The 22,139-nt window shown below is 47.9% G+C and overlaps 2 protein-coding genes and 1 pseudogene across 6 annotated transcripts in view; 1 reads left to right on the top strand and 2 right to left on the bottom strand.

Annotated features, from left to right (window-relative positions):
- The window catches only part of AVPI1 (arginine vasopressin induced 1), a 25,251-nt gene extending 3,112 nt beyond the window's left edge, over positions 1-22,139 (top strand). Inside the window, exons 1-4 of one of the 5 annotated variants that reach the window (XM_049103635.1) lie at positions 14,035-14,206; positions 16,638-16,712; positions 20,277-20,573; positions 21,540-22,139. In XM_049103635.1, coding sequence (XP_048959592.1) covers positions 16,702-16,712; positions 20,277-20,573; positions 21,540-21,699 — 468 coding nt within the window. In that variant the 5' untranslated portion in view covers positions 14,035-14,206; positions 16,638-16,701 and the 3' untranslated portion in view covers positions 21,700-22,139. Of the gene's footprint in view, positions 1-720; positions 873-14,034; positions 14,207-16,637; positions 16,713-20,276; positions 20,606-21,539 lie in introns of those variants that run through there. The other 4 variants (XM_049103634.1, XM_025466819.3, XM_035707692.2 and 1 more) reach the window with 4 other exon arrangements.
- On the bottom strand, positions 7,571-8,691 carry LOC112672148 (40S ribosomal protein SA-like; annotated as a pseudogene).
- Positions 14,269-22,139, bottom strand: part of PI4K2A (phosphatidylinositol 4-kinase type 2 alpha) — a 40,842-nt gene continuing 32,971 nt past the window's right edge. Inside the window, exon 9 of the mRNA XM_049103633.1 lies at positions 14,269-14,728. Coding sequence (XP_048959590.1) covers positions 14,567-14,728 — 162 coding nt within the window. The 3' untranslated portion in view covers positions 14,269-14,566. The remainder of the gene's footprint in view (positions 14,729-22,139) is intronic.

Raw genomic sequence — 22,139 nt, 5'->3', positions numbered from 1 at the left:
TTAATTGAATGCTTACTATGCTCTAGGCACTGTTTTGCGTTGTTCTTTTTTAAGTAAGCTCTATGCCTAATGTGGGGCTTGAACTCCCTGACCTCAAGATCAAGAGTCACACGCTCTAACGACTGAGCCAGCCAGGCACCCCTATATTCTAGGCAATGTTAACTCTGACTTGTTGGCGTGGATGCCAGGGCTCAGAGGGTTAAGGAAGGTGACCATGTTCACAGAATTGATGGATGACAGTTTAAACAGGAGCCCAGGTGTGGCTGACTCCAGGTTCACATTCAAAGAGCTTATATATACTTTCCCATGACTTATTCTCAGCTACTCTTACAAGGACCCAGAAAGGTTACATAACTTGCCCAGGGAAACAGAACTAGCTAAGCGTCAGTGTGGAGACTCAAATGTAGGTCTTCTGATCCCAATTCTGGGGCCTTTCTCTCAGCATCCCTGGCGAGACAACCTCAGGGTGCCAATCTTGAGAAGGGCTGGAGCTAGGCAGACACCTGGAGGCTGAATCTGGGTGCTGGCTGGAGACGGGGTTATGCTACACAAACACCTCTGTGAGCAGGGGATCTAACCAAATAAACACTTGGGAGAGTTCTGTCGTCTAAAAAAGGCATCTGGAGACTTAAGGGTGGAGCGCCACCTGGTGGACACAAACCTCCCGCCTCACAGCTAAGTCCAGCTCCTTACAAGGAAGACAATGGGGTGGCTTTGGAGAGATATTTTTAGCCTCTGGAATCCTGAAAACATTCCGAGGGGCAGTCCCAGAAGACTCTGCAAAAGCATAAGCATGCAAGAAAATCTTGATTCCTCCCACGCAACAAATACGGCCTAAGCACCTGTGGGATGCAAATAATCTGGTGTAGAAGGTAGGAATTAAGAAGCAGGGCTCTTGCCCTCACAGTGTTGCACTCTTCTGTGGGACAGCTGTGGACGTGAAATGGGGAGATGGATACAAGGAAATCCGAAAGGGAGAGTATGTGTGATAAGAGGGCTGGGAAAGCTTTCAGAATGAAGTGTCTCTGGAGGGTGGCTAGAATTGCGAAAAGCAGAGACGGGGGCTGGGCATTGTTGGGCAAGGCAGTCTACCATGGGGCCTGAGCGGTCCTGGCTCTCGTCACCAAGTGTGCTCAGAATGCAAAGCCACGGTCGCCCATTTGCTTCCCAACCATTTCTTACTGTTGTGCTCTGCAGCCAGCAACTTTGTGGGATGAGGGAACATCTCCCAGGCTGAGAGCAGGCTTGCTTGTTGCTTAACTATAAAAGTGGTGGTGGTAGGAGGGGACGGGGTGGGTTCTCGAAGCGCAGTGCTCTCCGTAGCTGTGACATAAAGCTCCTGCATGGGTAATATCCACCTGGGCCCCTCAGCGGTGCCCCTGTGAAACTAGGAAACAAGGGAAAGAGACATAAAGATGATGCTCACACTGCTTGCTGTGCCAAGATTGGTAGATCCTTTGGGTCTGACTCAGGAAACCGGGTCTTCCGCCAGCATTTATGAAACAATAGCAGGCTAGCTTGTTAGCTTGAAAGTGGGGGTAAATCCCAGCCCCTGACAGGTGCTATAGGCAGAGGGAATAAGTAGTGATGTTTGCGAGTCCCAAAACAATCTAAGTCCCAAATCGATGACTTTCACTATGCCCAGAAGGGAAGGCGGCTTGTAACAAGGAGTGACCACCCGGAGATCCCATGAACAGCTCAGTTCTGTCTTCAATCTCTGGGCTACCGTAAATGCACTGCATATATAGATTCAGCTCACATTGGTTTAATACCTATTATGTGCCAGGCCCTGAGCTGGCACTTGACATAAATTAGCTAACAGCAGAGGCAAACTCACAGTGAGGAAGGAGATGGGTGTTGGGACCTGCAGAATCTTGCCTTGAATCTTATAAATTACTAAATAAACGTTTTTTCAACACCCTACTATGTGTATACCTGGCATTATGCTATAATCCTACACCTGAGTTGGAAGAGGCCTTAAAGATCATGTGCTCCAGGCTTCTCATTTTCTAGAGGGATAACTAAGGCCTGGGGAAGATAAGTGGCTTGCCCTAGGTCACACAGCTGGCTGATGATGTGAGTGCCAAGTTTAGAACTTAGGTCTCTGGCAGCCCCGGTGGCCCAGTGGTTCAGTGCTGCCTTCAGCCCAGGGTGTGATCCTGGAGACCCAGGATCGAGTCCCACGTTGGGCTCCCTGCATGGAGCCTGTTTTTTTCTCTCTGTCTCTCTGTTTCTCATAAATAAATAAAATCTTTTTTTTTTTTTTTTTTTTTAAGAAGAGGACTTTGGCCTCCTGATTCACAATCCAGTGTTCACTCAGGGCAGGGGGCTCTGTACGTGAACTCTCATTTGTTGGCCAAGTGGCTCACACCTCCAGACCTGTTCCCAGGGCTGTGGGAACAGGGACCTCTGGAATGGTGGGTGGGGTCCCCTCTGGGTTGGAGTTGGGTAGAAATCTGGTGGCTCTTGAGTTTGTTATTCCAGCCCATGAGGGGGACCTGGCCTTTGTTGGAACTATAAAGTGGCCTGGATTCTGGCACCTTGGGGCTAAGCATGATGAAGAGGCAAAGGCATTTGACTCTGACAAAGCTCAGCCCTTGCTCCCCAGGTGAAGCTGGCCAGGACCAGACCAGGAGCCACAGGTACCCTCTGAGGCTTATCTTTGTGTGAAGCCACCCAGAACACTGGCTGGCAAGGCTGGTTCCTAAGGCTAAGTAACCATGGGTAACCATGGGTGACCAAAGTAGAAGCCCAGGAGACTTCACGTTAATTGGCTGCCTATGAGGTACTGAAGATGACCTACTACTGGGACCTGTGATGGGGATGTGCAGACCTCAGCAGACCACAGTCCTAGAGAAAAGAGGATCCTCACTTATAAGAATGGACATTCTGAGCCAGGATGGACTGAATCAGTCACCACCACTCTGCCAGTCAGCCTTGGATAAAAGTGCCAGTGGCTCAATAGTAATAACCAACATTTGCAAAGCATTTACCATGGGCCAGGCACCATGACAGGTGCTTTCCACTCTTGTCTCACTTACTTCCCACAATAGCTCTGTGAGGTAGGGCCTTTAAACCACTTCTACTTTAAAATGAGGAAACTGAGGCACAGGGAGCTTATGTGACTTATCTAACGTCACATATCTAATGGAGAACGGAATTCAAATATTTGATGTCCAAACCTAGGCTTTTATTCTTTTAAATATTTTATTTATTTATTTGATAGAGAGAGAGAGAGCACAAACAGGAGAGGCAGAGGGGGAGAGAGAATCATGCTCTCCACTGAGCAGAGAGCCTGATGCAGGACTCAATCCCAGGATTCTGGAATCATGACCTGAGCCGAAGATAGACACTTAACCTGCTCAACCGACAAAGCCACCCAAGGCACCCCCAAATCCAGGCTTTTAATCAGTGCATATATCTCAGATTTCAGCCTTGGTCTTGGAAGTGACAAGACATCAGAGGACTGCCCCCGAGCAGTGATAAAGAGAATGATGCCTATGTTGCAGAGATGGTCAGCAGGTAGGGGGCCACAAGAGCGGGTGTGGCTGTCACAGGCCCTAAGATCTGTATTTGGGCAGCCTGACTGTGTCTGCTGTTTCTATTTCTTACCCTGCTATGTCAAGGGTCTCCAGGAAAGGGGGATTTGTCCCCCTAATTCTCTAGCCCATCCATGACTGGAGCTTTAAAGCAAGAAGAGTGAGGCCCAAGGGTCACCATCAGATGATGCTTTGCGCTGCATGTTCCCACCTGCATCTCCTCCTTGGCCCTTGCAACAACCTTGGGAGATAGGAAATTCATTATCTCCACTTGACAGTTGAGGAAAATGAGACTCAGAAAGATTAGGCTAAGAACTAAATTTAGATTTCTGGACCACTGGAAACACTACAGCTGTCTGAGATTCCCTGAGTCTACTTTAACCATGAACTTGCCGCTTAGGTCAGTCTCACCAGACCCTTTATCAGACATTATTCATTGAAATCACAAGGCAAAAGGAAAGATGGTCTCACCACCACTACCACTTGGTCTCCAACTCCTGTTACCACTGAGGTCCCTTACAGATGTGGCTAATCATGGAGATTTTCTCCAACTCTGGTTTTTCTCTCTGCTGCCAAAAATCCACCCCCTCCCCCACGTAGACTGGCAGAGTGGGATGCCATGACTGAACAAGTTCAAAAGTCACAGACGCCACTGGACCTTGTCCTGGCCTATTAGGAAGATGCCAAAATAGCTAACATCATGGCATTCAAGGATCAAGAGAAGAAACAAAAATCTTCAGTGGTATTGAAATGCTTTGGGAGACCTGCCTGCCTCTCCCATGGCAGCATTTTCCCTGTACTCACAGCCCCTGTCGGACTGGTGGCTCTAGATATAGATGGTATATTTATACTATAAAGCTCTGCCCCTACTTTCCTATCTCCTCTTCTGACCCAAACTGGGCCTATCAGATTCCTTCTTTTGCAATTTGACCAAATGGTCATTCCTAAATGGAGCAAGTGCTGGAGTGACCAAAGGCAGTACATGAGGCAAATTTAGGCGAAGTAGAAATCCTGCGTTGGCAGAAGTTGATCTGCAGAGAAGAGGGCAGTGTGTTAGGGTTGTCTAGAGAAACAGAAAGGATAGATAGATATGTAGATTTATTCTAAGAAACTGGTTTGTGTAATATAATTACAGGTTTTAAGGAGGCTTTTAAGTCCCAAGATCTACAGTTGGCAAGGTGGACACCTAGGAGAGCCATAGTGTAGCATACTCTAAAGGTTGCAGGCTCAAGACCCAGGAAGAGCCAGGGTTTTAGTTAGAGTCCAAAGGTGGGGGGAAAAATAAACAATGTCTCTGGGCACTTGGGTGGCTCTGTTGGTTAAGCTTCTTGATTTCTGCTCAGATCATGATCTCAGGGTTGTGAGATCAAGCCCTGTATTGGGTTCTGCAGTGAGCATGGGGCCTGCTTAAGACTTTCTCTAGGCAGAAGGAGGTCCTCCTTACTCATGAGAGGGTCAGCCTTTTTGTTCTATCCAGGCCTTCAACTGATTGGATAAGATCCACCCACACTAGGGAGAGCAATCTGCTTTACTTAGTCTACCAATTCAGATGTTAATCTAATCCAAAAACACCATCACAGACACACCCAGAAAAATATTTCAACAACTCTCTGGGTGCTCTGTGGCCCAGTCAAATTAATATATAAAATTAACCATCACAGGCAGCTATGCAGGCACAAAAGATGGTGAGAGAGGACAGTTGCCTGTGACGTGCTTTGGGTGGTTCTGTTAGACTTCAGTTCTGTGAACTCACTGTTGCTTTACAGTAACAACCCCTTGCGCTGCACTTTTTCATTTTAGCTAACTTGAACAGATTTCTGCTTCTTATAACAGCACTGGAATGAAGCACATTAACTAACTAACTGCTAGGGTGTAACATAGTTCCACTCTGTGGTGGTGGAACTGCAAATTCTTTGATTCTTCTCCCATCAAGAGGTTGAGTCTATGTCCCCTTTCCCTGAATCTGGGCAAGGATGGCAGGATGGCAGAAACCATACTTATGACTTCTAAGTTCTGTCCAAAAGACAAAGGCACTTGAGCCTTATTCACTAGACCTCACTTGTGTCCCTGAGCCACCATGGAAGACATCTATGTTCCAGGTCCCATTGAGAATCCAGTCAATAGTCCTGGCTTTCAGGTTCTCCTAGCCTAGGCACCAGATACACGAAGTGAGCTTTCAAATGATTCTAACCCCAGCTGTCAAGGCAATCTCAGCCTTCCAGACTTCTGGCTGAAGTCCTGACATCACAGGGCAGAGACAAGCCATGCCCACTGTGCACTATCTGAATTCCTGTGTATGGTTCATGCTTTCTATTTTCTGTTGTTTTGTGATGTTTTGACATCTTGGGACCTTGCAGATCCAAGCAGGGACTGCCCCTCCCAGGTTTAGCTAATTCCTAAAGATAGCAAATAATGTGACTGTGAGTGTGCCTTTGACGAGCAAACTAATCGATCCAGAGCCCATACTCCAAACCACTTTCTCTATTTTGGCTCTTACACTCTAGGAGGCAATATTCCTCTGCTCTAATTGTTCCAGGGAAAGGTATCAGACAAATGAAGATAGTCCCTGGGAATCCCTCGGTGGCTCAGTGGTTTAGTGCCTGCCTTCGGCCCAGGGCGTGATCCTGGAGTCCTGGGATAGAGTCCCACATCAGGCTCCCTGCATGGAGTCTGCTTCTCCTTCTGCCTGTGTCTCTGCCTCTGTGTGTGTGTGTGTGTGTCTCTCATGAATAAATAAATAAAATCTTAAAAAAAAAAAAAAAAAAGAAAGAAAGAAAGAAAAGAAGACAGTCTCTAGGCCCCAGAGCCTGCTGGAATTATTCAAACTAGCCAATCCTATACCTGCCTACCCTCCTTACTATGCTTCACCCATTTCTTTCCACAAAAACTACAATAAAAGCTCATGTCCATGCTTTTCTCTTGTCCCTTCTGATTCCTGACTGACCCTGTGCTTCCCCAGGTGGCCCTGTGTGGCATATCCCTTCCTCTGGGGAACTATGAGTAACAAGTTATCTTTTCTTTTCTTTCTTTTCTTTTTTTTTAGATTTTATCTATTTATTCACGAGGGCCACACACACAGAGAGAGAGAGAGAGAGAGAGAGAGAGAGAGGCAGAGACACACGCAGAGGGAGAAGCAGGCTCCATGCACGTAGCCCGACACGGGACTTGATCCCCTGTCTCCAGAACCATGCCCCAGAGCTGAAGGCGGTGCTAAATTGCTGAGCCACCCGGGCTGCCCTAAGTTATCTTTTCAATGGTAGCTATCTCCTGATCTGTTGGCCTCACTATTCCTAAATAAAACCAAAATCTCCAGTACATTTTAAAACCACCTGATCAAAAAATAAAAAATAAAATAAAACAACCCGGCCTGGGGTACCTGGGTGGATCAGTCAGTTGAGCCTCCAACTCTTGATTTCAGCTTAGATCATGATCTCAGGGTCATGAAATTGATCCCCACGTCCAGCTCTGTGCTCAGTAGAGTCTACTTGTCCCCTCTCCCTCTGCTCCCTCCCCAAATAAATAAATAAATATTAAAAAAAAAAAAAAAAGTTTACTGCAAAGCCACCCAAGGGGCTGAGGGAAGCCACTAGTCCCTGTGTGTTGCTGGCTGCCATGTGCTGTAGGGTAAGCCTCCCACACTTCAGGAACCCACACTGCCAGACCTGGCGCTTGAAAAGTCACCTGAGCTCCAGGAGCAGGCACTGGAAAAGCCTCGCAAGCTGCGGGAGCTCAGTGAAAGGGCACACCTTAACGAGGAGAGAAACCCTTCCTCCTACGGTGTCTTGCCAGCTCCCTCTACTGACAAAGCTGAGCATTGTGCCAGCTGGAAAAGGAGAAATATTTACAGGACTCGGCTCCTTTATCGCAGAGATAACTGGCACAGTCTACCTCTTTGGAGACTCAACTTCCATATACAACCTTCTATATACATCTGGGCTTCCATAGGACAATGAAACAACTCCATATTTCCACCTAATGAAATACAGCATCTTTCTTTTCTTTTCTTCTTCTTTTTTTTTTTTTTTTTTTTTTAGAAACTGTTTATTTTCGGTCAGCCTTATTTCCATTTTGTTGCTTCTGTGGAAGAGCAGCTTAAGACCACTCAGTGGTTGCTCCTACCCATTCAGTGGCCTGAGCAGTGGGAGCTGCAGGCCAATCTTCAGTGGCTGGCTGAGCGCTCCAGTCTTCAGTAGGGAACTGCTGAATAGACACAGAGGGCACCTGCATGCCTTCAGACCAGTCTGCAACTTCAGGCTGAGTAGCAGTGAACTCAGGAGCTATAGCTGTCCATTCACCCTGAAATTCCTCCTTAGTCACAGCCTTTTCAGCAGCGGCCTGTTCTTCCTTTTCAATCTCTTCAGGATCTCTGTAGAAGTAGAGATCAGGCAAGACTTCCCACGGGTGCTCATGGGAACTGGTGCTACGCATGGGCAGGACTTCCCGAGCTAGCAGCCACCACATCAGACCCACTGAGTGAGCTCCTTTGCTGTTGCAAGGGGTGGCGATGTCCACATAGCACAGAGGAGTCCGTGTTACACAGAGCAATGGTAGGCAGGTTAACGAGGATGCCTCTGTGAGAGGCTGGTGGTCAGCCCTGGGATCAGTAACCTCCAGAAGCCTTGGCTCTTGGAAGGTTGCCTGGATCTGGTTAGTGAAGGTTCCAGGAGTGAAGCGGCTAGCTATAGGAGTGGCTCCAGTAGCAGCAAATTTCAGCACAGCTCGCTGGCCAGTATTCCTGGATGATATAACACTGACATCAGCTGGGTTTTCAATGGCAACAATGGCACAAGCTGCCAACAGAAGCTTCTCCCAAGTTCTCTTCAGATTTATGATGTAGATACCATCACTTTTCCTTTTGTAGATGTACTGTTCCATTTGGAAGTCAAGGTTGGTGCCACCTAAGTGGGTTCCTGCTGCAAGGAATTTGAGGACATCTCCTTCATTTGCAGAACATCAAGGGCTCCGGACATTGTTAAAGTTTCCCTTTAAGTTCTGATGGGAACGAAAAACAACGCTGTATGGACCCTTCCCTGGGTAGCGTGGAAAAGGAAAGCATCTTTCTTGTAAATGACATTCTTACCCCCTCTCTTCAAAATAAGGAGATATACAGTCTCAGTGATCTGTATTAAGTACTGCTCAGAAAGAAAAAAAGACTTCTTGGATTTTGTTAGGGTCCTTTGAAATATACTGGTAACTAAAGACTAAGCTAGTAACGATAATATCCAATAACTTCCATATAAACGTACATATGAAATGAAAGCATAAGAGAGAGAAGAGGGGGCAGCCCCGGCGGCGCAGCAGTTTAGCGCCGCGCCGCCTGCAGCCCAGGGCCTGATCCTGGAGACCTAGGATCAAGTCCCATGTCAGGCTCCTGCGTGGAGCCTCCTTCTCCCTCCTCCTGTGTCTCTGCCTCTCTCTCTCTATGTCTATCATAAATAAATAAATCTTTAAAAAAAAGAGAGAGAGAGAGAAAAGGTTACTATGTACAAAAACACCATGTATATATAACAAAAAATATGCAAAGCTGCTACAATCCTTTTTTTATTTTTTTTTTAAGATTTTATTTATTTACTCATGAGAGACACAGAGAGAGAGAGAGAGGCAGGCAGAGACACAGGCAGAGGGAGAAGCAGGCTCCATGCAGGGAACCTGACATGGGACTCGATCCTGGGTCTCTAGCCCTGGACTGAAGGTGGCGCTAAACCGCTGAGCCACCTGGGCTGCCCTACAATCCTTTTTATAACTGGCCACCGGGCTGTTTTAGTAGCCATTAATGATTTTCTAGCTGCTTTATTCCTTGTACACTTATTAGTTGGCATTTTACTATAAGGAAAGCCTTTTTCTTCTCCTCTGTTTACCTATTCACTTATTTATAGTGCTATGGACTCAGGTGTTTTTTCACTCATTGGATTATAATCTATTAGCGTCATGCTTTATTTTGATGCTCTGCATTTGCTAATGGGAGCCCTTATAAAAGGACTCCTTGTCCCTTTGATGTGTTCACATTTTTCTTCGAGTACTTCTTTGCTTTCTAGGACAAGATATTCTAGAATCATCCTGAACTTTCTCAACCCCAGTGGCTGAATTGATCATTTCCCCAAGGGGCCATGGTTCCTTTTGTGGAGAATATTGAGAACTCATATGTGGGGCAGCCCGGGTAGCTCAGCGGTTTAGCGCCACCTTCACCCAGGGTGTGATCCTGGAGACCTGGGATCGAGTCCCACATCAGGCTCCTTGCATGGAGCCTGCTTCTCCCTCTGCCTTGTGTCTCTGCCTCTGTATTTGTGTGTTTGTCTCTCATGAATAAATAAATAAAATCTTTAAAAAAAAAAAGAGAGAACTCAGTATGTGAACTGTAAATGTGCATATCCCTGTTGTGGTATCATTGCTTCTAGGCCCTCTCAGCAGACACAGCTGGAGAACAGCTGTATGTGCTTGTATGTGTTTGTGTGTAAGCATACACATGTATATATGCACACATAATACATTTAAACATATGTATACATTTACAACTTATTTATTTTTTAAATTTTATTTATTTATTCATGAGAGACACAGAGAGAGAGGCAGAGACACAGGCAGAGGGAGAAGCAGGCTCCATGCAGGGAGCCTGATGTGGGACTTGATCCCGGGACTCCAGGATCACGTCCTAGGCCAAAGGCAGGTACTAAACCGCTGAGCCACCCAGGGATCCCCAGAAGGGTGCTTTTTAAAAAGTTTAGAATTACCAAGATCGCTGATCAAGAAAAACAGAATTAACTCAAGAGAGTCACACAATGTTCTCTCTGCTCCCCGCAGAATAGGACAGATAGCAACCACAAACCCTTTGGAACAAACCTCAACTCCACTGGGGAACCATTTGTAAGAGCTGCTTGAACAATTCCTGCAAGACAGAGAGAGAAGGGGTCAAATGTTGGGTTAGTGTCTGTAGCAAGGCTTATATTGAGCGCTATGCCTATAGCACCTCACTTCATCCTCACAGCAAAACAGAGAGGTGCCTATGATTCTTTCCACTTTATAGATGAGGAAGTAGGAAAGCAGAGAGGTTATTTGCCTAAGGTTGAACAGCTGAAACTCCTTTTCTAGACTCTACTCCCCTAGAAATTAGTAGTCTACTGAGCCCTCTTGGCACTTGAGGCAAAAGGAAACATGTGCACTCCTATACACACCTATCAAAATATTCTCCCATATTGTGAATCAAATGGAAAAATTTGATGAAAGCCCTACAATAAAAAAAACATGGCCATCCATAAAGACTTGTGTTGCCCAATCGGTTCACACACTATTTTCAACCCTCAGAAAGCTAATTGGAAGGGAGCATAACAGCAACCTGTGTGGGAACCACGGGCTGATTGGAAATGACCATTCTTGTTGCAAAATGACACCAGGTCATAAAACAAACCAGAGCTTGTCTTTAAGTGTTGATATTTTGTTCATCATGGATGCTTTACATTAATTTTGATTTTTAAAAATATTACACTAAAATATTTATCTTGATTACTGAGTTTTTTTTTGTGTCCCCTTAAATACTGCACCCAAGGAGTATTCCTTACTCACTTTACCTTAATCTGATTCTTGGTAAAACCAAATCTTGGCCTGAATTACACCAGGGCTCCAAGCCTCAGATTTGACTTTCTCTTCGAAACAGGGCCTTCCCTGCTGGGGAGGTGGATCCCAGATCCTCCAGTCCTGCATGATGGAAGTGCACTATCTTCTCATCAGACATACGGAATCATAAAGCTCTAACAATAGAAATGTTTCCATTGTGTGATAAGCGCATGGTCACATGCCTACAAAAATGTTTGGAGACACCAGATGTTCTCCACCCAGCCTTAGTCACGTCTGACCCAGAAGCCACAAGTTCCCAATTCCCACCCTGGTATGTTCATTTGAGCTCCTGGTATCAGAAGTCCTAGGCTCTCCAAGTACTAATATGCCAAGAGTTTGGCCCTTTCTATTTCTGAGACTGGGGAACAGGGTGTCCCTGGTTCAGAAGCTCAGTCTCCCTATTTAGGACTCCACACACTCCTTTCTTTAGCCAAGCAGCTGGCTGAAAGGTTTTGCAGCAATCAGTGCCTTCTATTGGAGATGAACATTGCTGACTTCTTTATTCATTTGCTATTTCCCTAGGTCTTCAGAAAAAGCAAAGAGAAACTGCTGCTAAAACCCTTTTAACTATAGCAAAGCATTTGCTGATGTTTTTGTAGAGGACAGAAAGAGAAACTGGAGACCTTGGGATGGGGAAGAACAGCTCCCAAACATCCCTTCCACCTTGCAGAAAGGGACCCACAAATCCTTATGTGCTGGCTTTTATTCCTTCTCCCTCGCAACTTTTACAGAGGAGAGATCACACTTAAATGACTATGAAGGTCAACTTTGAAGTGAAAAAGAAATCAGGGAGACCTAGCTCCCTATTCCCAGGTACCTTCCTGACCATTTTTGAACCAGTGTACAAATAACTCCTCCTCTTCCAAGGAAGTAAACAAGCATTTATCAAGAACCTATTGGGGGCTCATAGGTGGCTGCAGTTGGTTAAACATCTGATTATTGATTTAGGCTCAGGCGGTGATATCAGCATAGTGATCCTAGGGTCCTGAGATTGAGTCAAGCGTTGGAGTCTGCACTCAGTGGGGAGTCTGCTCGAGATTCTCTCTCCTTCTCCCCACTCCCAACAACTCCTTCCTCATGCTGTCTCTCAAATAAATAAATAAATCTTAAAAAAAAAAAAAAGATCCTATTGGACCCTGCATCCACTCCCACTCCTTCTGATCTACGTTCCAAGCTGTGGCCAAAGTGGCCTTCTAAAAACACAAATTTTTCATGAGGATGAAATGAGCTAATATCTGTAAAGTGCTGACTGGTACATTTAGATATAAAATATCTATTAGACAAGTATATATAATGCTATTCTCCTCAGAGAGTCAAATGGAAATGTTTTCACTGTCCGCCTCTGTCTTCTGCTTTCTCACCACTCTCTCCCTTGGGAGTCTTACTCCAGGTCTCATTTTTTTTTTTAAGGTTTTATTTATTTATTCATTGGAGACACACACACACACACACACACACACACACACACACACACAGGCAGAGACACAAGGCAGAGGGAGAAGCAGGCTCCATGCAGGGAGCCTGACGTGGGACTTGATTCCCGGACTCCAGGATCAGGCCCTGGGCTGAAGGCACAAGCTAAATCGCTGAGCCATCCAGGGATTCCCCTCTAGGTCTCATTTTAAGTCCTCCTGAGCCAAGCTTCCTCCTAGACTCTGCACATGCTATTCTTTCTTTTTTTTTTTATGTTTTTTTTTTAAGATTTTATTTATTTATTCATGAGAGATACACACACAGAGAGAGAGAGAGAGGCAGAGACATAGGCAGAGGGAGAAGCAGGCTTCCTGTAGGGAGCCCGGTGTGGGACTCCATCCCGGGACTCCAGGATCATGCCCTGGGCCAAAGGCAGGCGCCAAACCACTGAGCCACCCAGGGATGCCCTATTCTCTCTTTCTTAAGCATTCTTCCCAGACCCGCTCCTCTTCATTTGACCAACTTCAACTTCTTCATAGCTTAAAGTTACTTCTCCTTCTCCCAGGACCTCCTACAGGGAATTGAATTTCCTCCGTTTGATCCTTTTATAGTTATAATGTTTATCACAGTTGTAACCACTACTAAATGTTTTAAGCTTTTTTTTTTTTAAGATTTATTTATTTATATTTATGATAGACACACAGAGAGAGAGAGAAAGAGGCAGAGGAGGGAGAAGCAGGCTCCACGCAGGGGGCCCGACGCGGGACTCGAACCCGGGACTCCAGGATCGCGCCCCGGGCCAAAGGCAGGCGCCAAACCGCCGAGCCACCCAGGGATCCCCCGTTTTAACCTTTTTAATGTCTGCCTTCCTTACTATAATTCCCCCAGGGCACGGGCTTACAGACGTCTCCTATTCACTGCAGGTTAAGGAACTTGGACGCGGTGGGTCCCTGATGGACCCTTGTCCCCTGAATGTATAAAATCTTCGCACGCAGTATGGCTCATTTAGCTGACTGACCCAGGGTTGCGCAGCTGATTCAGGATTCGAATCCACGGCATTCTAGCTTCGGAGCCCACGCTCTCACTCTCTCTTCCTTTCCCTCAGAGCTGGAGCCAGAAGGGAGACGAATCTAAGGCACTGCGGGTCCGTCTGCAGAGGCCACCGCGGCCGGGAGCGCGGCGCCCAGGCCCGGGGGAGGGGCACGCGTCACGTGTACCCGCAGGGCCCGCGGCCGCCGCACCCCGAGGCTGGAATGCGGCCCCGCCCCGCTCCCGCGCCAGCGAAACCCCGCTCTCCCCGGGTGCTGACGTCAATGAAGGGGGCGCCTCGGGCGCCGCGCTAGGGCGGCCGAGGGGGCGGGAGGGGCCCCGGCGGACACGCCCCTCGCCGCTGCGCCGCGGCTGATTGGGCCCGGGGAACCTTCGCGCTGGGCTCCGAGGCCGGCGGGGGGGAAGGGGCGGGGCCCGGCGCGCCCCTCGCGCCTCCGCTGCTGCTGATTGGCCCACGGAGTCTCCGCGTTCGGTTCTGGGAGGCTCGCCCCGGAGCTCTCGCCGAGGCTCGGCCGAGGATTGGCTCCTCCCCGGCCGGGGAGCGCTCTCTCCCCGAGTCGCGGCTGTGACCCAGGTGGCCCGCCTCGGGCAGCCAGGTACGTAGCTCCGAGGCCCGGCTCGCGCTGCGGTGGGAGCGGGCGGGCGGGCCGTCAGACCCGGTGCCGCTGGGACCCGAACCCGGAGTCCGCTTAGGGCCCGGCATTGTGCGAAGCGGCCACGTCTGAGCCCCGGGGGCTGACCTGTGCTGGGGATGTGGCCCTGCAGCCTGGGCCAGGAGATCCCCTCCCAAGCTCTCGACCCGTGGGTGAGCGCCGCCTGGACCTCGTGAGCGCCTTCGCATCAGGAAGCGCCCGCCCTTGCCAAAGCCGCGAAGGGTTGGGGTGGGCGCCTCTTAGCTTGCCCCATCCCGATTTGAGGTCTGTCGGCGCTGCCTTTCGGCGCGGTGAGTAATCGCTCTAACTCCCTGCGGGCCGTGGAGTGCTGAGGGCGCCGAGGCAGGCTTGGGAGACTTGCCTTTCGATCCCTGCGCCTTCCGAAGCCCGCAGAAGCAGATAGCAGGCTCCGAGAGGTTTCTGAGCCTCCGGGTCGTTCCTTCCCCTGAAGACCTCGACAACCATCTGGCAGGAACAAAAATAGCAGTGGTTGAGAGGCTGGGCGCTGAGATCACACTACCTGGGTATATCCCAGCCTCACCACCCACCTCCTGTTTGACTTTGGGCAAGTCACTTAACCTTTCTGAGCTCAGTTTTCTCATCTGTAAAATGGGTATAACCTTTTTAGTTATAGTGCTTCCTCATAGGGGTGAGTTAAAAAGATCACCTATTTGAAAGTGATGTTCTGTGTCTGACATGGAGCAAGCTGCCTCACTGGCAGCTGTGATTTAAAGGTCTACACATGGATCCATTCCCCTTTGCCATCTTTTCCCAAGTGAAGGCCCCTTTTGAGGGAGTTTCATGAAAATGACAACGATTCTATACTGCCTGGCTGTTAAATTGCCTTTCCCTTACATCACTCATTCATGATGCAATGTACTGGAATGGATGCTTTCACCAGTACAGCAATGTACTGGAATAAGGGAATAACCCTTATTCCTTTAAGGGTTAGTTATTCTCACTCATTTGATGATGGGCAAAATGAGGCAGGGGAAACAGGCTTGTCAATGTCACCCAGTTTTCAGTGGCACGGCCAGAATTCAGGGTTCTTGAACTCTTGAAGAGGGTTATTTCTACACTTAGTTTATTTTCCAGTCGTGTCTGAGAATTGGTCTCAGGACCAAAGGAGTAGGGCCCTTTTATCCACTTCCACATTAGATCTGCAGACTGACATGTATGCAGTTCTCTCAGTTTCTTCTCGGGGTAGGGTAGGCCTTAAGGGCCTGGGAGCTCACACGGCCTTGTTGACTCCGCCTCCGAGTGGAGGAACCACAGATTTTGGCTGCTGTCCAGCGACAGGGGAGGCAGGCCAGGGCCACAAGTGTTGATCTGGGCCTTGGGCCAGAGCCTCCAGTTCTTTTTCCAAAGGCCCTTTGCCTCTGATTACAGATTATTACCATCACCAGGGTTATCTGAAGGAGGTGAGCTGAGTGTGGAAGCAGTTGCTGGCAGCTCGTGCAAGTGTGTTCTGCCTCTGGTAGTTGGTTACCTGTGCCTCTCTGAGACCATGGTCAGAATAGCTAGCTGTCTAAACTGAGCTTCATAGACTACAAAGGGTGCTCAATTGTGCGCTATATTTATGTATTACAAATTCATTGCATGGTGAGTCACTTTTTAAATATATTTCTTTGTTAGAGCTCTATAATTCATTTATTGCCTATTTCAAAACAAGTTGAACTTTGTCCTTTTCCACATTTGGTATTTACTTTGGGGGTTCATTTTTAAGCTACTTTGTGTCATGCTGAAGTATTTTGCAATGCGTTTTTACTCATTTGTTCACAGACCCATGTTTATATTCTTTCACGTCAGCTCTGGGATGAAAGATCCACTTGTAATCTTTTAATATCTCTATGGTGTCATTTTCCATTTCAAAAAAGTACCATTGTTCAAGTATACACTGACTTCCCATGAATTCAGGTCCTGTCCAAGAAATTAGGGGGGAAATAACACATTGAATAAGATGAGATATTTCTTCTGGGGAGCCTGGCTGGCTTAGTTGGTAGAGTGAGCCACTCTTGATCTCAGGTTGTAAATTCAAGCTCTACATTGGGTGTAGAGATTACTTAAAAATAAAATCTTAGGGCAGCCCAGGTGGCTCAGCGGTTTAGCACTGCTTTCAGCCTGGGGCGTGATCCTGGAGACCCAGGATCAAGTCCCACGTCGGGCTCCCTGCTTCTCCCTCTGCCTGTGTCTCTGCCTCTCTTTCTCTCTCTGTCTCTCTCATGAATAAATAAAATCTTTAGAAATAAACATAATAAAATCTTTAAAAAAGTTTATTCTGATAATAAAAGTGTTCTAATTCATTTTCCCAAAGTTTAATCCTATGTGAAATCTCATATTGATTTTTATTCTCTTACTGCTGGCTGACTCCCAGGGGCAGGCAAAGCCAAGAGTGAAGATCCTCAAAATCTAGAGGTACCAAGGCACCCCACCCCAAAATGCATGGAGGGTATGTTTGAAGCTGGAGGCTTAGACTCACCCAGATGGTTTGTTGGTGTGTTTGTAACTTGCTGTAACTGGGATGCTGGAGGCTGGAGGTGGGGCCTTGTAGGGCTTCGTAGCACACACTGGTGGCTGTGAATATCTGGGAAGTTGGGCTCCAAGTCATCCCTGAGGCAGCTGCTGCTACTTAATCCTGTTGCCATTCTCTCTGAAGGGAGGGTAAGATTGCCTGAATCTGAGAGAAGCCCAACATGGCCTCTTCTCCCGCCACCCAGACCAGCCTAGGAGGCTGCCCCAGGCTTGGCCACAGCCAGCGTAGGTCACTGGAGTGCTTTAGAGCAGTGAGTTCTCTGTCTTCTCCCAGTCCCTAACCCCAAGTCCCACAGCAGCAAAAACAGTGTCTTATCTCTAGGGAAGGTTGAGGAGAGCAGAAAAGGAGGAACTACTGGTTGGGGAATTTCCTGGCACCTAATTAGCCAGACCTGTCCATACACGTTGCATTAAGGCCTCATCAGACGAGCAAATCCAGTCACTGCTTCTGTACAGACCTAGCCTCGTCATAGAACCATTGACTACACACGCCCTGAGACCAAAAGCACGAAGCTGTTCCTTCTTCCTGGTGTATGAGGGAAACAGAGGCCCACAGAGGTGATGTGAAGTACTGGAGGCTCCTCAGCCAGCGAGTGGCACAAGGGCTCAGAGTCCTCTGACTCAGGAGCTGGTACTGTGTGCACTGGGCTGGGCTGAGCTGTGGTTCCAGATTTGTTTTGTGGGAGCTGGGAATCTAACTCTGAGTGCTGCGGGTTCAAGGCTACAACAGCAGATCACAGTCAACAGCTCTGACACTCAAGAAAAGATAAACTCTACAACCCCGCCCCTACCTTGTGTGTGGGCTCGTCATTGTTCCCTTTCCAAGTGGCAGGTTTCCCCTTTTATGAATTAGGTGAGAACAGAGCCCTCTCCCCCACAGAAATGATGGGCTTCAGTTTGCTCGGTGCTGCTTGGCTGTGAAGGCAGCCGAGGTATTCAAACACAGCTGCAGCCCCTTACACCAGGTCCTGGCCTTGGCTGAGCCTCTGGCATTGAATCTGTGTCTTGGCTTTCTTTGCTCCTCTCTGAGCTGGGAGGAAGGTAACAGTGTTTGATTCCTAGAACTATTTGGAGGATGAAATATCATGCATATTGTCCTATCACCAGTAAATGACCCAGAGTTAGTTTTTTAACATCAGCCTGAAAGTGTTACCTGGTGACTATTGTTTTTTGGTCACTTTTTATCATCCAATTCAGGGGATTTGATTACCACACATACCAGGTTTTTAACTGGATTTCAAAATAGTGCTTAAGGAGATGTAGATTGAAAAATTCCCATTTCCAGATAAAAAACACAATTTTTGTGGAGTTAATTTATCTGAGTCTTGTGCAGTTTTTTTTTTTTTTTTAAGATTTTATTTATTTATGAGAGACACAGAGAGAAGCAGAGACATAGGCAGAGGGAGAAGCAGGCTCCCTATAGGGAGCCCTACGTGGGACTCCATTGGAGTCTCCAGGATCACGCCCTGGGCTGAAGGCGGTGCTAAACCGCTGAGCCACCCGGGATGCCCTCTTGTGGAGGTTTTAGTTATTAAACCTTTTGAAGAAAGTGGGGTTCTTATGATAGGAGGCCTAGGCACTGGGACAGGGTGAGTTTGGAAATTACTGGAATAAGGAGGTTGGTTATTGAGGGAGGGCCAGTTACATTTGAGGAGTCTGATCAGAGTTGGAGAGAGGTCTCAAAGTCTCAGGAAAACAAAGGCAGGTGAGTGTTAAGGGCCGTGAAGCTGGGAATGCTTTATGTGATGTCCATTCTGTTTGAGTTTTTTACAAGGAGCATAGACATTTTGTATTGAAATGTATTTTAATTTTTACTCCCTTTTTAAGCTGGTTTCTGGTTGACCGATATCTCTGTAGCTCACCGTGGATGAGAGGAGGTCTGGTGTAGCAGCCAGGCCTTCCCCACTAGGCCTTCCTTCACTGGGGCTGAAGGGTGAAAGGAGCACAGGCAAATCCTCAGCTGGTTTAGGCCAGAACAGAGGAAAAGAGATCCTCTTTTTGATCCAATTACAAAAGTCAAGGAAGCCAAAAGGGACAGGGTGTGGGGGTGAGAACAGAGGGTGTGGTGGCATTTGCATTTATTTGGCTCTTATCTGGTACCTGATACCACACTGGACTCAGTCCTTTTTTTTTTTTTTTTTTTTTTTTGGATTCACGCAGTCCTTACAGCAATCCTGACAAGTGGTTATGAGCCCTACTTTACAGCTAAGCAGAGGCTCAGAGATGTTGAGTAACTTGCCTAGGGTCACAGTTAAGAAGGTGGCAGGAATGTGATTCAAGCCCAGTTCTGTGTAATGCCAAGGTCTTTGGTCTGCTTTCCAATCTCATAGCTTTTTCAGGCTGTACTGGAGACAAGGATGGGGGGAGTGAGCCTCAAATGTCTTTGTTACTCAAACTGAACTCTCTAGAACTGAGGAAGATCATTTAATTCTCATTTCCTATGGAGGGAGGGCATTGACATGAGCCTTCCTTTTATTGAACTCTTCTAGATCCCAACCTCTGCCCGTGGTTGTATATTCTAACCCTGTAGCCACCTCTTTGCCCCTATGTTCCTCTCCATGGCCTTTTGGTCTGCAGTTAGATCTGATTAGTCTGTTTCATACTGTGCTTACTGAACCATATGGACTTGGTGTGTCTCTAGGGTCTTGAAAATAGGTAGGATGACCATTCTGTTTTCCAGCTGGAAAAGCAGAATAGAACGTTGGGCACCGTTCTTTTTTTTTGGGGGGGGGCACCGTTCCTAACACTGTCCTAAGTCCCCACTGTGGCCCTGTGAAGTAGGAATTGGTGCAGCTCACACATTCACACAGGAAGCAAGTGAGCCATTCAGGGATGGAGGTGGCCAGAAGTGGGATTCCAACCTACATATTCCAACCCCAAAACCCTTCTCACCTCTGTGCTACAGAGCCTTAGAGAGACCTGGCTTCCATTCTAAAGTTTCATTAGTGAAATGAGGATACAGTATCTACCCATAGGGTTGCTGTTATCACGTTTCAATGAGGTGGTTGTGGGATTACAACTCTCAGAGCCATGCCCAATACATTTAAAGGCTCAACACAGTTCCGTGGCTGCTGTCAGCACTGTCCTCAGGACGTAGGTATCCCGGGTCGGCCTGGGCTTTACAGCCACAGACCTGGGTTCTGCTCCCAGCTCTCTGCTTATGCAAGGCTTTGTGACTGCAAAGGGTCATTTCAACCAAGTTACACTTCTTCATCTGTATGGTGGGAATAAACCATTCTTACTTCACGGGTTGCTGTGACTCTTCAGTGAGATAGTACATGTATTGTACACATAAGCACTTCATAACAAAGTTTGTCGTTATTCACATTATATCCCCCAGGTGCCCTGAAAATTAGAGTGACTAAGACTTAGTGCACGTTGACTCCTGGAGAATAGAAACACCAGAAGCCCTTGCATCCGTCAGGCTGCAGGTTTGGGAATGGCCTACTGACTGAAGTGTCTCCATGCTTTCCTTCCCCAGAGCATCCAGGATGGGCACCCCAGCCTCTGTGGTGAGTGAGCCGCCCCTTTGGCAAGCTCCAGCCGAAGCCCGGGGCCGCAAGCAGGCCTCGGCCAACATCTTCCAGGACGCTGAGCTGTTGCAGATCCAGGGCCTGTTTCAGCGCAGTGGGGACCAGCTGGCTGAGGAGCGAGCACAGATCATCTGGGAGTGTGCAGGAGACCACCGTGTGGCAGAAGCCTTGAGGAGGCTGCGTAGGAAGAGGCCCCCCCGGCTGAAACCACTGGCCCACTCACTGCACCACTGCAGCCGGCTCAGGTGGGTTCCTGGAACTGGAAGGCTGAGGGAAGGTGAGCACCAATGATGCCCCTTCCACCATGCTCCTGCCACCTGGCAGGGTGACCTGGAACCACTGACTTGGCCTCACTGTAAAGCACCTGCTGTGGGGGTTTTGAGGTCTACACAGTGCCTGTGACTGCAGTTACTACTAGAGTCATGTTGACCCTGTGAACTTCCATGGGAAGGAAGGCCTGGGCCCTATTGGTATCACTTAATTTTGCAGTGAGTCTCAGCCAGGGGAGGGATTTTTGTTTGGGAGAAAAAAATTGCTTCCCTGTTGCAGAATAGGTAACAATCACAATCTTACCTGTGGGATTATGGAGAACATAGTGTAGGAAGGTTTCGTAGAGGCAATGAGGTTTCAAAATTGAGGATCTTTAAACTTTCACTAGTCATCCCCCTTTGCCTAGGTCACGGACAGCCTGGGAACCGCAAACCCCACAAGGCCAAGCCAAACCACACAGCCTAGCCAATCACTGTGGGTTACGATCTGGGTTCTATTCTTCCCACTGCTTTCTTAGGGCCCCCAGTTAGAACATTAGACCTGAACAGGTCTTCCAAGTCATCAGGTCCGGGGGAGTAAATCAGGCCCTTGCTCATATTACCTCCAGTTGACTTGCAATTCCTGTTTAATATACCTTGCTAAGGAGGATATTTGTTTCTCCAGTCTCATATCATGGCTGACTGATGATGGCTGCCATGGGTACAGCATGAGGAAGCTGGAGAAATGCTGAGTATCACATACCCTGTTCTAGCCCAGCTCTCTTTACAGAAATGTGAAAGCTTTGCCTGGGCTTTAGCTTTCAGGGGGTAGACCAAACCAGGCTTCTGGTCTTGTTTTACCCTGAACAGTCTGTTTTAATAGTCCGTTGTGACCCAAATCTCTTTAGTTCCCATTCTGTTCTTCCTATTGATGTGGGCCTATTATACACTTGTTCTCCGCAGAATCCCCGAGCCCTGCGCTCCACTGGCCAACCCACAGAGTGGTAGCACGGAGACAGCTTCTGGTGATCAGTATCTGAACTCCAGGAGGACAAGTGCCAGGATCCGCCGGAACTGGAAGAAGCCAGGCCCTACAAGCTACCTCCATCAAATCAGACACTGATCCAGGGAAGGAGCTGGGAATAGCATTATCTTCCCCAGGAATTACAGGGACTTTTGCCAAAAGGCCCAGGAGGTAAAGAAGGAGGAGAGACTGGAGACAGATAGCCCCACAGGGGTAAATGAAAGACTACTGCCACTGGCCTGCTCCATTTGGAACAGGACTGGAAATGTCTCCTGAGCTCTAGGTTATATGGGACCCATTCCTCACCAGAATGAGAAGAAACCGCGCCTCAGCTCTTCCCATCTAACAGTACACCTGGGCTGCATGATATTCCCCTAAGTGTTGGACACTCACACTGAGCATCTCACCACTCCTGCTACTAACCCTCCTGTTCCTGCTATAACCCACAGTCCAGCAGCCTGCCCACATCCCTGCCCCTGTCAGGCTAGCACAAGGAAACTGTGGTTTAAGTGGCAAAATAAAAACATTTGCATCAATAA

The sequence above is a fragment of the Canis lupus genome, chromosome 28 (assembly GCF_003254725.2).
Source record: "Canis lupus dingo isolate Sandy chromosome 28, ASM325472v2, whole genome shotgun sequence".
Lineage (NCBI taxonomy): Eukaryota > Metazoa > Chordata > Mammalia > Carnivora > Canidae > Canis > Canis lupus.
The sequence above is the reverse complement of the archived record's forward strand: the minus strand, read 5'-3'. Positions and strand labels throughout refer to the sequence as shown.